This window comes from Oncorhynchus mykiss, chromosome 1, assembly GCF_013265735.2.
Source record: "Oncorhynchus mykiss isolate Arlee chromosome 1, USDA_OmykA_1.1, whole genome shotgun sequence".
Taxonomy (NCBI): Eukaryota; Metazoa; Chordata; class Actinopteri; order Salmoniformes; family Salmonidae; genus Oncorhynchus; species Oncorhynchus mykiss.
The window spans coordinates 43,243,171-43,258,250 of NC_048565.1; the positions used below are offsets into that span (position 1 = coordinate 43,243,171).

Genomic DNA, 15,080 nt, shown 5'->3' on the forward strand with positions numbered 1-15,080 from the left:
TCTCAAGGATGATCAATGGAAACAGGATGCGCCTGAGCTCAATTTCGAGTCTCATAGCAAAGGATACTGAATACTTATGCAAATAAGGTATTTCTGCTTTTTATTTTTAACACATTTGCAAACATTTCTAAAAACCTGTTTGCGTTTTGTCATTATGTGGTGTTGCGTGTATATTGCTGAGGATTTTTTCCCAATGTAATCCATTTCAGAATAAGGCTGTAACGTAACAAAATGTGGAAAAAGTCAAGGGATCTGAATACTTTCTGAAGGCACTGTGTATATGCCTCGTGTAAGATCTTATGATCTGTGAACGGTACATTATGCAGACAAAATCTTATTGCCGTTATGTCCCTTATAGTGTGCGCTAACATATGGAGTATGTCTAGTTTATAACCATTTTCACAAATGTATTCAACATTACAAATATGAATATGAATCTCAGAAGTGCCCTTTTCATTATAAGAGCTATTGTTTGGAACAATATGCTGCACAAGTACATCACATTTCCAGAGTGGGCTCTCTGTTAATTCTGAAGGTCTGATACATTTATTTATGAGCACCAACAACACAGTGAATGGTAAATGGATTCAATGGATTTGATCTCATGGATGGTCATTCCTTGCAGGGTTTTTCTTGATCAAAATGGGGCTTACAGTACCTACAGAAAGTAGAGTGCCTTGAGAATGTATTCACACCCCTTGACTTTTTCCAATTTGTTTTGTGTAACAGCCAGAATTGACATTTTATTCAATTGAGATTTTGTGTCACTGGCCTGCACACACTACCCCGTAATGTCAAAGTGGAATTATGTTTTTAAACATTTTTGCAAAAAAAAAGTCAATAACCATTCAATCCCTTTGTTACGGCAAGTCTAAATAAAAAATAAAAAATAAACAAGTCACATAATAGGTTTTATTGACTCACTCTGTTAACATAATTTTTGAATGACTACCTCATCTCTGTACCCCACACATACAATTTTCTGTAAGGTCCTTCAGTCGAGCAGAGCATTTCAAACACAGATTCCACCACAAAGACCAGGGAGGTTTTCCAATCCCTCGCAAAGAAGGGCACCTATTGGTAGATGGGTAAAAAATGTAAAAAAGCAGGCATTGAATATCCGTTTGAGCATGGTGAAGTTATTAATTAGACTTTGGATGGTGTGTCAATACACCCAGTCACTACAAAGATACAGGCGTCCTTCCTAACTCAGCTGTTGGAGAGGATTTCACCATGAGGCCAATGGTGACTTTAAAGCAGTTAAAGAGTTTAATGGCTGTGATAGGAGATAGCTGAGGATGGATCAACAACATTGTAGTTACTCCACAATACTAACATAAATTACAGAATGAAAAGAAGGATGCCTGTACAGAATAAAAATGTTCCAAAACATGCATCTTGTTTGCAATAAGGCACTAAAGTAAAAAAACATGAAATTCACTTTATGTTCTGAATACAAAGCAAATCCAACACAACACATCACTGAGTACCACTCTTCACTCTTTCAAGCATGGTGGTGGCTGCATCATGTTATGGGTATGCTTGTCATCGGCAAGGACTAGGGAGTTTTTGAGATAAAAATAAATGAAATAGGCCTCCCGGGTGGCGCAGTGGTTAAGGGCGCTGTACTGCAGCGTGCGCTAACCAAGGTGGCCAGGTGCACAGTGTTTCCTCTGGCGCATTGGTGCGGCTGACTTCCGGGTTGGATGTGCGCTGTGTTAAGAAGCAGTGCGGCTTGGACGCATGACTTTCAACCTTCGTCTCTCCCGAGCCCGTACGGGAGTTGTAGCGATGAGACAAGATAGTAGCTACTACAACAATTGGATACCACGAAATTGGGGAGAAAAAGGGGTAAAATAATAATAATAACAACAATTTTAAAAATGAAATAGAGCTAACAGGCAAAACCCTCGAAGAAAACATACAAATAAATGTAAAGTCTGCTTCCCAACAAATACTGGGAGATAAATTCACCTTTCCACAGTACAATAACTTTAAACACAAAGCCAAATATGCACTGGAGTTGCTTAGCAAGATGACATTGAATATTCCTGAGTGGCCTTGTTACAGTTTTGACTTTTTTGAATCGGTTTGAAAGACTTGAAAAAGACTGCCAAAAGTGTATTGACTCAGGGGTGTGAATACTTATATAAATGAGATGTTTCTGTATTTCATTTTCTATAAAATTGCAAATCATTTTAAAAACATGTTTTCACTTTGTCATTATGGGGGATTGTGTGTAGATGGGTGAGAATTCTTTAAATATTTAATCCATTTTGAATTCGGGCTGTAACACAACAAATGTGGAATAAGTCAACGGGTATGAATACTTTCTGAAGGCACTGTATCTAGGTAAGACAACCACATATCAGCATCAAATATATAGGATACCAACATTCAATTTCAGGTAAATAATTAATAAATAGCATTTTGCAAGAAAATCATTATAATTCATATCTGAAATCTATGAATAAAACGTCTGAGAACAGTGATATTTTACACAACATGAAGGTACCAGAAGCAATCATTTCTGATGACAAAGCACAAATGTGAAAATTTGGTCGATATAACGTTTTGGAAATAAACTCTTCAAATGTAAAAAGCATGTCAAACATCCTTCCTCCCAAGGAAGTTTCTACGCTGGCGTGGAATCTCCCAGTGGTACAACTAGCCTATGTGCAATTACACTGTGTACAAAATATTAGGAACACCTGCTCTTTCCATGACATAGACTGACCAGATGAAAGTTATCATCCCTTCTCACCTTCACCTTGAATCCACTTCAATCAGTGTAGATGGGGAGAAGACAAGTTAAAGACAATTTTAAACCCCTGAGACAATTGAGACATGCATTGTGTATGTGTGCCATTCAGAGGGTGAATGGGCAAGACAAGAGATATGAGTACCTCTGAACGGGGTATGGTAGTAGGTGCCAGGCGCACCGGTTTGAGTGTGTCAAGAACTCCAACTCTGCTGTCAAGAACTGTATGTCAGGAATGGTCCACTTCCCAAAGGACATCCAGCCAACTTGACACCACTGTGGGAAGCATTGGAGTCAATGGAACGCATTGGAACGTTTTTGACACCAGAGTACATGCACCTGATGAATTGAGGCTGTTCTGAGGCTGTGTGTGTGTGTGTGTTTGTGTGTGTGTGTGTGTGTGTGTGTGTGTGTGTGTGTGTGTGTGTGTGTGTGTGTGTGTGTGTGTGTGTGTGTGTGTGTGTGTGTGTGTGTGTGTGTGTGTGTGTGTGTATGTGTGTGGATCATCTGGTCAAATTACTGTTCTTCCAATACCGATACTGTGCAGCACTTAGTTGAACAGTCTGTATGCAGATATGTGCCTGCCTTTAAGCCAACCTTGTGGAATTTATTCCTTAGAGGTAGCTATGTGACAATTGGAGACTGTCTCCAGGGAGAAGGAGCTGTGTGACTGCATGTGGGTGAGAGACAGTTTGATGCCTTCTGGCATCATTGGGAGCTGGGAGGCAATGTGAGGGACATTCAGATCTCTGTGGGTGAGAGCGCCCACTCAGGCATGGCACTGAAGGTAGGTTCTGGATCTGTCACTGTCTTCGGCAAAGGGAGAAATCAGTACCAATTAGTGTGAGCTGACACACACACGCGCGCACACACACACACTCACAGGCAACACATTATCGATGACATTCTCTCCTCTACATGCCATTTTACAGCAGGCCAGGCCTGGGGGAACAGATGTGTGTGGCCAGTGGTGGCAGGCTGGCAGCTGACTGATTACCATGGGCACTGCTACTAATGGGCTGTAGAGGTCCAGCTGTGCCCAGGTTGACAGCTCCAGAACAGCAATGCAAAGAGAAGGCAGGCCACAGCTGGGTCCTTCTACCCCGGCATTACCAAGGGCTCCAGCATTAGCCAGCTTCACCCTGTCCTCTCTGTTTTCCAGAGAATAAATGGATAAATGGATGAAAAATGTAATAAATTACATTACCCGCAAAAATATTGTAATCAGATTAGAGATACTTTGAAAAACAAGATGATAACTTCTTGGATCACTTTTAAATTCAGAAAGGATGTTTGCAAAAAGTACATTATGACAACTTTCTGCTTTCTCAATGACATTCAATTCATAATTGAAAAAAAGGCACAAGTTTAAGTTTGTTCCACCTGAGCGAGTCTGACCACATGTCAGAGATAACTATGATGACACACCGAATGCGTTTGATGGATCCTTTTTGTCTTCTTGTAATGCCTCTTAAGGGGATAGTAATCAAAAAAGTAACTGAAAGTAATTAGATTACATTACTGAGTTTCAGTAATCCAAAGTTACGTTGCTGATAAAAATTTGGACAGGTAAGAGATTACATTTAGAAAGTAACCTACCTTACCCTGGATACAAGCCCATAGTGGGAGTTATTTAGCGTACATGGGAGTAGAAGTCTATACCTGCAGAATCCTGACATTTTCAAGGTTTAATATTGATCGCTATATAATTATTATTATTATTTTTCAACCTTATTTAGCCAAGTAAGCTAATTGAGAACAAGTTCTCATTTACAACTGCGACCTGGCCTAGATAAAGCAATGCAGTGTGTCACAAACAACAACACAGAGTTACACATGGTATAAACAAACATACAGTCAATAATACAATAGAAAAATACTATATACAGTGTGTGCAAATGAGGTAGGATAAGGGAGGTAAGGCAATAAATAGGCCACAGTGGCGAAATAATTACAATATGGAAATTAAACACTGGAGTGATAGATGTGCAGAAGATGAATGTGCAAGTAGAGATACTGGGATGCAAAGGAGCAAAATAAATATAATAAGTAACAGTATGGGGATGAGGTAGTTAAATGGGATATTTACAGATGGGCTATGTACAGGTGCAGTGATCTGTGAGCTGCTCTGACAGCTGGCGCTTAAAGTTATCGAGGGAGATATGAGTCTCCAGCTTCAGTGATTTTTGCAGTTCGTTCCAGTCATTGGCAGCAGAGAACTGGAAGGTAAGGCGGCCAAATGAGGAATTGGCTTTGGGGGTGACCAGTGAAATATACATGCTGGAGTGTGTGCTACGGGTGGGTGATGCTATGGTGACCAGTGAGCTGTGTCATTTTGTAAATGAAATAGGAGGCTGATTCTAGATTGAATTTTGGATTGGAGATGCTTAATGTGAGTCTGGAAGGAGAGTTTACAGTCTAACCAGACACCTAGGTATTTGTAGTTGTCCACATATTCTAAGTCAGAACCGTCCAGAGTAGTGATGCTGGACGGGCGGGCAGGTGTGGGCAGCGATCGGTTGAAGAGCATGCATTTAGTTTTACTTGCATTTAAGAGCAGTTGGCAGCCACAGAAGGAGAGTTGTATGGCATTGAAGCTCGTCTGGAGGTTAGTTAACACAGTGTCCAAAGAGGGGCCAGAAGTATGCAGAATGGTGTCATCTGCGTAGAGGTGGATCAGAGAATCACCAGCAGCAAGAGTGACATCCATTGTTACAGAGAAAAGAGTCGGCCCGAGAATTGGGGTTGGCACCCCCATAGAGACTGCCAGAGGTCCGGACAACAGGCCCTCCGATTTGACACACTGAACTCTATCTGAGACGTAGTTGGGCCAGGTCAATTAGAAAGGCCTGCTTGCTGAAGTGTTTTAGGGAGCGTTTGACAGTGATGAGGGCTGGTCGTTTGACCGCGGACCCAGTGTGCACGGCATGACTGTGTCCCTGCTTTATTCATGTGAAGGCTTTCAATTGAATTCTCTAAAGTTGATAGAGGAGAGCCTTCATTATATAAAAACGTCTTTATTGTATAAAAACTACATTTTTGTCAGTTCAATAAATCAAGCACATTGGAAGTGCAGTGAGCGCAGTTGGGCGCTCCTGGTGGGGTTCCAGTCTATGGGCCTCGGGCCCCTAAAGTGTGGCCATTGTGAAATCCAGACAGGACGGCAGAGTACCACTGACATGGGGTGAGCTGCTTTTTTTATGCAGGCAGAGATCAAGCTGTGCTAATGTGCTCTGTGTGTGTGTGTTCGTGTCAGTGTGCCTTGTGAGTGTGTCTGTGTTAAAGGGGGAGAGAGAGAGAGAGAGAGAGAGAGAGAGAGAGAGAGTGAGTGGGTGAGAGGTTCTTCGGGTCCTGCTTCCATTGGTAGGACTGCGGGCAGGCGACTTGTGAGTGACCTGTACTTGGCCCATTACCTGAAGTACGCAGCTTTGACAGCTGGGCACAGGAAAGGACAGACTGATATATTCTTTGTTTCTTTAACTTTACTTAAGAGCACTTCAAGTTCTGGTCTCCCAGTGCTAACTACCGTCTCAGACCCCACCTGGTTGGACATAGTTAGAGAGTGGCATATCCCACCATTATGATCCAAACATTCTCCACGTGCGATGCACAGTGATAACTTAAGCCTTGTTCAGTCCCGTAATGAGTTCAAGCATCTCTTTATTTTGGTGATCACTGGTATTAGTGGCAAAATGTTTGAAATTATTTATGTTTTGCTTTTTCCCCAGATTGAATGTTCCAGTATATCGGAATACTCTGAGAAAATCATCAAGTCTAACCACCTGGACAGTGGTAAGAGCTGAAGGTCTTTCTTATTCACTGTGCCTATTCACTATTCTCCTCAGAGATGCAGTACAACAGGGATGTGTGGCAGAGTCTCTGAAAGGGGAGGATACACCAAGAACATGGGAAGTTGTGTGCGATAGGTTAATTTAAAACATAATATGAAGGTAACCTCTATTCTCACTTATCTGTAGTACGGTCATATTTTACAGGGGAACAACAACACATTCATGGAAAATGGTCACTCAGCTATCAAATCAAATCAAATGTATTTATAAAGCCCTTCTTACGTCAGCTGATGTCACAAAGTGCTGTACAGAAACCAAGCCTAAAACCCCAAACAGCAAGCAATGTAGGTGTAGAAGCACGGTGGCTAGGAAAAACTCCCTAGAAAGGCCAGAACCTAGGAAGAAACCTAGAGAGGAACTAGGCTATGAGGGGTGGCCAGTCCTCTTCTGGCCGTGCCGGGTGGAGACTATAACAGAACATGGCCAAGATGTTCAAATGTTCATAGATGACCAGCAGGGTCATATAATAATAATCACTGTGGTTATAGAGGGTGCAACAGGTCAGCGCCTCAGGAGTAAATGTCAGTTGGCTTTTCATGGCCGATCATTCAGAGTATCTCTACCACTCCTGGTGTCTCTAGAGAGTTGAAAACAGCAGGTCTGGGACAGGTAGCACGTCCGGTGAACAGGTCAAGGTTCCATAGCTGCAGGCAGAACAGTTGAAAATGGAGCAGCAGGTGAAATGGAGCACCAGGTGAACTGGGGACAACAAGGAGTCATCAGGCCAGGTAATCCTGAGGCTTGGTCGTAGGGCTCAGGTCCTCCGAGAGACAGAAAGAGAGAAAGAAAGAAATAATTAGAGAGAACATACTTAAATTCACACAGGACACCGGATAAGACAGGAGAAATACTCCAGATAACAGACTGACCCTAGCCCAATACTGGAGGCTGAGACAGGAGGGGTCGGGAGACACTATGGCCCCGTCCGACAATACCCCCAGACAGGGCCAAACAGGCAGGATATAACCCCACCCACTTTGCCAAAGCACAGCCCCCACACCACTAGAGGGATATCTTCAACCACCAACTTACCATCCTGAGACAAGGCCGAGTATAGCCCACAAATATCTCCCCCACAGCTCAAACCCAAGGGGGGGAGCCAACAGCTAACAGCTTAGCCAAATTGAGATTTAAGCCCTAACAAAATAATAGCAGCATAAACAAAGTGGCACCAGCAAAATAGATCTAAATAAATATGGATGGGGTAATTGAGTGGACCAGCTCATTTGTCACCTCCAGTGTGTTTTGGAAAGCTTTTGGCAAGCCAAGGACAGAGTGCAAACTGGGACCAATCCTGGGGGGGGGGGGGGGGGGGGGCTAAGTGTTAATTTCATGCTGACAAATACTTCCTTTCCTGGAGAAACTGTATTCAATAACTTCCATTAGGAGGACAAAAGCGATTGTCGCCAACTCATTTCTGCCAGAGTGAGATTTGTTTTCTTTAACCTCCAGCTGAGCTGGTTTACATGAGAACACTAAGGGCTGGCTCTACATAGGGAAAGGTGGCACTGGGATACCATAATATGGTATATGACGTAATGAGCGCTCACCACTAAAAGTGTGTCTGAGATCTTTTGTGTTCGTATGTGACAAAATGGCGTCACGGCCCAATAACAGAGTGACACATCGGTAACACTTTACCTAAAGGGGGTATACATAAGACATTCATAACATCTTTATGAAACCAGTCATAACACCTTCGAGTGTGGCAGTATCATTCATTATAATGTGGTGCTTACTGTATGTGTAGACAGGGCGCATAATGACTGGAAAGGGGACTTCAAATGTGAAAAAAATCAAATTTCAAGAAGAGGTAAATGTTTGCATCTAAAACAATATTCCCAGTGCAATATGGTGCAGTATATTTGAACTTCATTTTGTTTGTCTCGGAGGAGTTTTGCTTCAGAGCCCAGTCTTCAAGTCATCATTGTAGCCAAAAGTCTGATTTGATCTGAATGACAGAAATAGCTTGTTGTGTAAAGAGAATAGAGATGTTTAATCTCTGTGCTGTAGCCAGGGTCACCTAGTTTCCCGTTATACACTAAACTCCTTGCCATTATTGCATTACACAATTTTGGTCTCTACCAGACATCAAATACACTGAGAAAGTCAAAGCGTACCCAAAAGCACTTCAGCCCAACTTGAACAAAAAGGGGACTTGATAATCCCGAAAAAGCTTTCCTAACCACAGGATACTTCAACAGGTAACTATGCCAGCAGCATACCACCCTGTATCCCACTGATGGCTTGCCTCTGAAACAAAGCAGGGTAGGTCCTGGTCAGTCCCTGGATGGGAGACCAGATGCTGCTGTAAATGGTGTTGAAATGCCAATCCCAATACCCCAAGGCATTGATGGGAACATTGCCCTGTGTTGGGTGCCCTGTTTCGGATGGGATGTTAAACGGGTGTCCTGACTCTCTGTGGTCACAAAAAAATCCCCTGGTGCTTATCATAAAAGTAAGGGTGTCATCCCCGGTGTCCTGGCTAAATTCCCAACCTTGCCACATTATCATCCCCCTCATTCCTAATTGGCATATATCACTCCTCACCTGATAGATGATGTGTAGTGAGCGTTCTGGTGCAAATTGGTTGCCATGCATCACCCAAGTGGGTGCTACACATTGGAGGTGGATGAGGTGTGCTTCCCCCTTAATTTGCAAAGTGTTTGGGTGTCTCAAAATCGCTATACATGTCCAATCAATTAATTATCCCAGAGAAAAGAAAATGAGCTCTGCATAGATCTGTGTGTATTCAAACAGACAGGCTTGCATTTCAGTAAGAGGCTTTCATGAGAGAACGATAGAGTCGTTGCTTTGATCAGAGCTAACAAGGTTGTGTTTATGTCATTTGCAAGGACAAGCACACTTACTGTACGGATTCTTTCAGGTAAACGTGAAAAAAGACAGATGGTTATTTTGCTGTTTGTCAACTGTTGCGATACATTTTGGACAGTGCGCTAGAGTTGTTTGTCTCGGTGTTAGAATGATTTGGGGTGTAGGGTTAGGGGTAGAGGGTAAGGGTCAGCTGGTATGATTAGGTGGTTTCGGGTAAAGGGTTAGAGCAGAGTTTCCTACACAGCTGATTCAAATGATCAAAGCTTGTTGATTAGTTGATTATTTGAATCAGCTGTGTAGTGCTAGGGCAAAAAAAAAAAAAAAAACGGCACCCCCTGGGGTCCCGAGGACCAAGTTTAGAAAACCCTGGATTAGAGTTATGGTTGGTTCAATTCAGCCAATTCAGGAAGTAAACTGAAATTCCAATATCAATTCTAAATTTCCTCATTGCCAACAATGAGAAAAAATCAGAATTTGAATTTCAGTGTACTTCCTACATTGAAATTGAGTTGGGTTAGGTTTAGGGTTAAGGTTTAGGGTTAAGGTTTAGGGTTAAGGGTTAAAGGGTTAAGGTTTAGGGTTATAGAGGGTGAGGGTTTAGAAGAGACCGGTATAGCTCCCCCTGCAGGAGCAATTCACATGGGTGTTCCTGCTGGCCCACTGACCTTCATGTCTTAAAATAGTGATGGACTGCCATTTCTCTTTGCTTATTTGAGCTGTTCTTGCCATAATATGGACTTGGTCTTTTACCAAATAGGGCTATCTTCTGCATACCAACCCTACCTCTTCACAACACAACTGATTGGCTGAAACGCATTAAGAAGGAAAAAAGATCCACAAATTAACTTTTAACAAGGCACACCTGTTAATTGAAATGCATTCCAGGTGCTTTTCTGGCCTCTTCCTCCTTCCTGGCTTCCTCCTGAGGCTTCTCCCTTCCCTTACTGGCAGCTTCATTAAATATTACCCACAAAACACAAGTCTCAACGTCAACAGTGAAGGATCTTGGACTTCTAGGCAGAGTTCCTCTGTCCAGTGTCTGTGTTTTTTTGCCCATCTTAATCTTTTCTTTTTATTGGCCAGTCTGAGATATGGCTTTTTCTTTGCAACTCTGCCTAGAAGGCCAGCATCCTGGAGTCGCCTCTTCACTGTTAACGTTGAAGCTGCCAGTTGAGGGCTTGTAACGCGTCTGTTTCTCAAACTAGACACTAATGTACATGTCATCTTGCTCAGTTGTGCGCCGGGGCCTCCCACTCTACTTCTATTCTGGTTAAAGCCAGTTTGCACTGTTCTGTGAAGGGAGTAGTACACAGCGTTGTACGAGATATTCAGTTTCTTGGCAATTTTTCACATGGAATAGCCTTCATTTCTCAGAACAAGAATAGACTGACGAGTTTCAGAAGAAAGGTCTTTGTTTCTGGCCATTTTGAGCGTGTAATCAAACCCAAAAATGCTGATGCTCCAGATATTCAACTAGTCTAAAGTTAAAGTCCAGTTTTATTGCTTCTTTAATCAGAACAACAGTTTTCAGCTGTGCTAACATAATTGCAAAAGGGTTTTCTAATGATCAATTAGCCTTTTAAAATGATAAACTTGGATTAGCTAACACAACGTGCCATTGGAACACAGGAGTGATGGTTACTGATAATGGGCCTCTGTACGCCTATGTAGATATTCCATAAAAAAATCTGCCGTTTCCAGCTATAATAGTCATTTACAACACGTCTACACTGTGTTTCTGACCAATTTTATGTTATTTTAATGGACCAAAAAATGGCTTTTCTTTCAAAAACAAAGACATTTCAAAGTGACCCCAAACTTTTGAACAGTAGTGTACTTAATGAGTATATACTGCATACTATATACTATTAGTTAATTTTTGTATACTGTAAACGAACGGTATCCTTTCAGTTGAGAGTACTAGCGCATGTCTACTGGAAGTTGATGCTGTTGCTATGCAACTTTATGCTAGCTTGTTAGCATAAGAAATTACTAGCTAGACATCTTACGACTTCATTAGCAATGTCCATTGAGAATGCACCACGACTATACCACTTAGCTAAGCTAAGAATGACGTGAATAATCAAATCAATAAAAGTTTTCCTCCATCTGTATTTGATATTTCATTATTTGTGTCCATTCCTATGTTTAACCCTAAATGGCTCATCGGCACGCGATGCACTGTATGTGGCTCGAGACAGACATACCACACACAACTATGTAATAGTTCATATACTGGCAAGTTTGATGTATTAGTATCCACCTAACATTAGGGAGCTAGCTAATATACATACATACAAGCATCTGCTGTAATGATATGCTACGCAGTTTAAGGCTAGTAGTGTAGCTAACAAATAATCAGCCAACATAACATGTAACATAATATATTTGAAAAGTAATTACTTTTTTATTTAATTGCTCAACATTTTCTTAACATTTGTATTAATTAGTTAAAGCAATTAAAATTTACATTTTGTATTTACATTTGTATCATCTCTCATTGGACTTTCTTCAAATCTGCAAATGTTACGAAGCCATGTCCATTTTCTTGAAGAATTGCATTATGGGCCCTAAAAGCACAGCAATACTGTCCACTGCTTGTATATTTCGAAATTTGGCTTATTTAGTATGACATCCGGGAACTTTTGGCATGCTAACTATATCCATACTATGACCAATAGTACTCAATACATTTTTATAAGAACAGTCTGTAACGGTTTTCTTGATGAGAAGGAGAGTCGGACCAAAATGCGGCGTGTCTATTGCAATCCATGTTTAATGAAGTAACACACTAAACACAAACACTACCAAAACAATAAACTTAACGAAAACCGAAACAGCCTATACTTGTGTAACCTAACACAGAACAATGACATCAGGACACTAAGGACAATCACCCCAAAAACACACAGTGAAACCCAGGCTACCTAAATATGGTTCCCAATCAGAGACAATGACTAACACCTGCCTCTGATTGAGAACCATATCAGGCCAGACATAGAAATAGACAAACAAGACATCCAACATAGAATGCCCACCCAGTTCACGTCCTGACCAACACTAAAACAAGGAAAACACACACGAACGATGGTCAGAACGTGACACAGTCTAACTTTACACGCATAAAAACTGTGGATGGAAACGTGCTTAATGATTACAATCTTTCTGTATGAATGTATCTTCCCAGCTAGCAAATCATTTTCTGAGAACCGTGTTTCTTACAGCTTGGGTAGAACATGTGGTTCTTTGCTTATTTTGCATATAACCTTCCCACAACTTTCTGGAAAAAAATAAAATAGAAATTGGTAATGTTCTAGGAATGTTCTCCAACTGGTTTGACATTGAGAATGGTCTCAAATTGTTCAGAACACTTTAAGAAAGTAAGTTGAGACCCCGACTGAGTTAGAAGCAGAGCCTAAGTGATTGTGTTCTGTGCTGTGGTGTTGACCTCCTATGTACAGTACTCTTCACATAGACCTAATATGATTGGCTCCATGGTAATGGTGTGTTATGGTATGTCTTGCAGTTATTACTATCTTCAGGGGCAAGGTGGAGGAGGTGGAGCTGCCAGTGGAGAAGGTTGACATCATCATCTCAGAGTGGATGGGCTACTGTCTCTTCTACGAGTCCATGCTCAATACCGTCATCTTTGCAAGGGACAAGTGGCTGGTAGGCATGTTTGTGTGTGTGTGTGTGTGTGTGTGTGTGTGTGTGTGTGTGTGTGTGTGTGTGTGTGTGTGTGTACATATGTGTGCGTGCACATGCATTAACCAGACATGCTAGCAGAACGAACAACGCTCAAACCTCACAGACTTAACCAGGGATGAAAACCATAACCTGGCTCGGTGTTTGGTTCTTCTCACATGCAGCACAGCTGATAAATGACATGTCTTGTGTGCAGGATTGATTGCAGGGTGTTTTTTCCTCCCCATATTTTACACAGAAACCCGGCGGTCTGATGTTTCCCGACCGTGCTGCACTGTATGTGGTGGCCATCGAGGACAGGCAGTACAAGGACTTCAAAATCCACTGTGAGTGTGTTTGTGTGTGTGTATGTTTAGTTGGCCCTGGGCCCTCACATAAGTCCTGCTGCCCGTAACTCGTTCTCTATTCCCAGGGTGGATCTTACCTGGCTTATGTTTCTGCTTCGCTAATAGACCGTGAATGTAGAACAACCATAGCAGCACATGCAAAAAAAAGAAACACACACACACACACACACACACAGACACACATACACACACACACATTAGTGTTGGTGCATTTGAACTTTTCAAAGGCATAAGTGGTGATTGATCTGATATTACAGGTCAACAAACCTCTCCATCTCTGTGCTAGCCCACACTAAAGCTCTCCTGGAGGATTTGGTGGAATTGTTCGTCTTCATTTCAGCACAGAGACCAGAGACAAGAGCCATGGCAGCAGAACAGAGGACAAGAAGCAGAAGCAATACACACACCCACTCCACATACACACCGCCACAGCTAGGGAATTACACACCATGAGACAGAGCTCCTTAGGCTTACAGAAACCCAGGCCACATGACTGAGCACTGAAGAGAAGTCCAGCTAGTGCTGTTTCGCTCTCTGCATGTGCAGAGGGATGTTTTAGGGAAAGGAAAGCTTTGAGAAGAGATAGAAGACGATTGGGGCACATTGTCCATGTTGGTCCCAGTCTGGTTCCAACAAACAGATGCTTATACTGTAGATGCCTTTTGGGAAGGGATGGCATGCTGGATCACTTAGTGCTCTAAAATAATGTTATGTCTTCATGAGAGAAGGGCTGTATTCATTAGGGCATACCATAGCAAAACATTTTGCAACAGAAAATGGAAATTGGCATTTCTTATTGGAGAAAATCAGATAGTGCCTTCCTGTTTCAGTCCATTTTCTTATGTTTAATGCTTAAGGAATATGACCTATGACCTTCAGTTTTAGGGCATGAGAATGCACATCAACAGCTGAGGTGCGACCTGCTCATTATTCCTTCCTCCTCCTATCATTAAACTTAAGTGGTTCCACTTTAATGGGACACAATAGAGATGCTTACACACACACACTATCCTATCTTAAAGATGCACTTCGGCATCTAAAATGATACAAACATTTGACAGTCCATCTGTTTACTGCCATGCCCTGCACTGCAGTGATGGTTAGCTGGCAAAGTGCAACAGAGTCTAAGGAAGCTGTCTACCCGACCCTATAGAAGGGCAATGAAATACTGTAAATCCGACCTAGTGAGGGACGAATACAAAATGGCCCTCAATTCTGAAATGGCCCTCAATTCCCTGTTTAGTCCACTACTTTTGACCAGAGTCCTTGGGCCCTGGTCAACTACATAGGGATTAGGGTGCCATATCAGATAGACACAATGTATTCCTCCCTCTCTAGGGAGGACTTATGTAATATCCCTTCTTCCACAAAGGTGTTCCATAATGAGCTGTGTTTCCACAGGGTGGGAGAATGTGTATGGCTTTGACATGACCTGCATCCGTAACGTGGCCATGAAGGAGCCCCTGGTGGACATAGTGGACCCCAAACATGTGGTCACCAACTCTTGCCTGATCAAGGTCAGATATGTCTTCACTTCACTTACCTGGATTTCTGCATAAATGAGTCCTAAGATTTGATCTG

At 42.1% G+C, this 15,080-nt stretch overlaps 1 protein-coding gene across 1 annotated transcript in view; it reads left to right on the forward strand.

Moving 5' to 3' along the window:
* The window catches only part of LOC110523264 (protein arginine N-methyltransferase 8-B), a 41,795-nt gene that overhangs the window by 6,679 nt on the left and 20,036 nt on the right, over window positions 1–15,080 (forward strand). Inside the window, exons 4-7 of the mRNA XM_021601811.2 lie at window positions 6,490–6,553; window positions 12,974–13,116; window positions 13,391–13,478; window positions 14,901–15,016. Coding sequence (XP_021457486.1) covers window positions 6,490–6,553; window positions 12,974–13,116; window positions 13,391–13,478; window positions 14,901–15,016 — 411 coding nt within the window. The remainder of the gene's footprint in view (window positions 1–6,489; window positions 6,554–12,973; window positions 13,117–13,390; window positions 13,479–14,900; window positions 15,017–15,080) is intronic.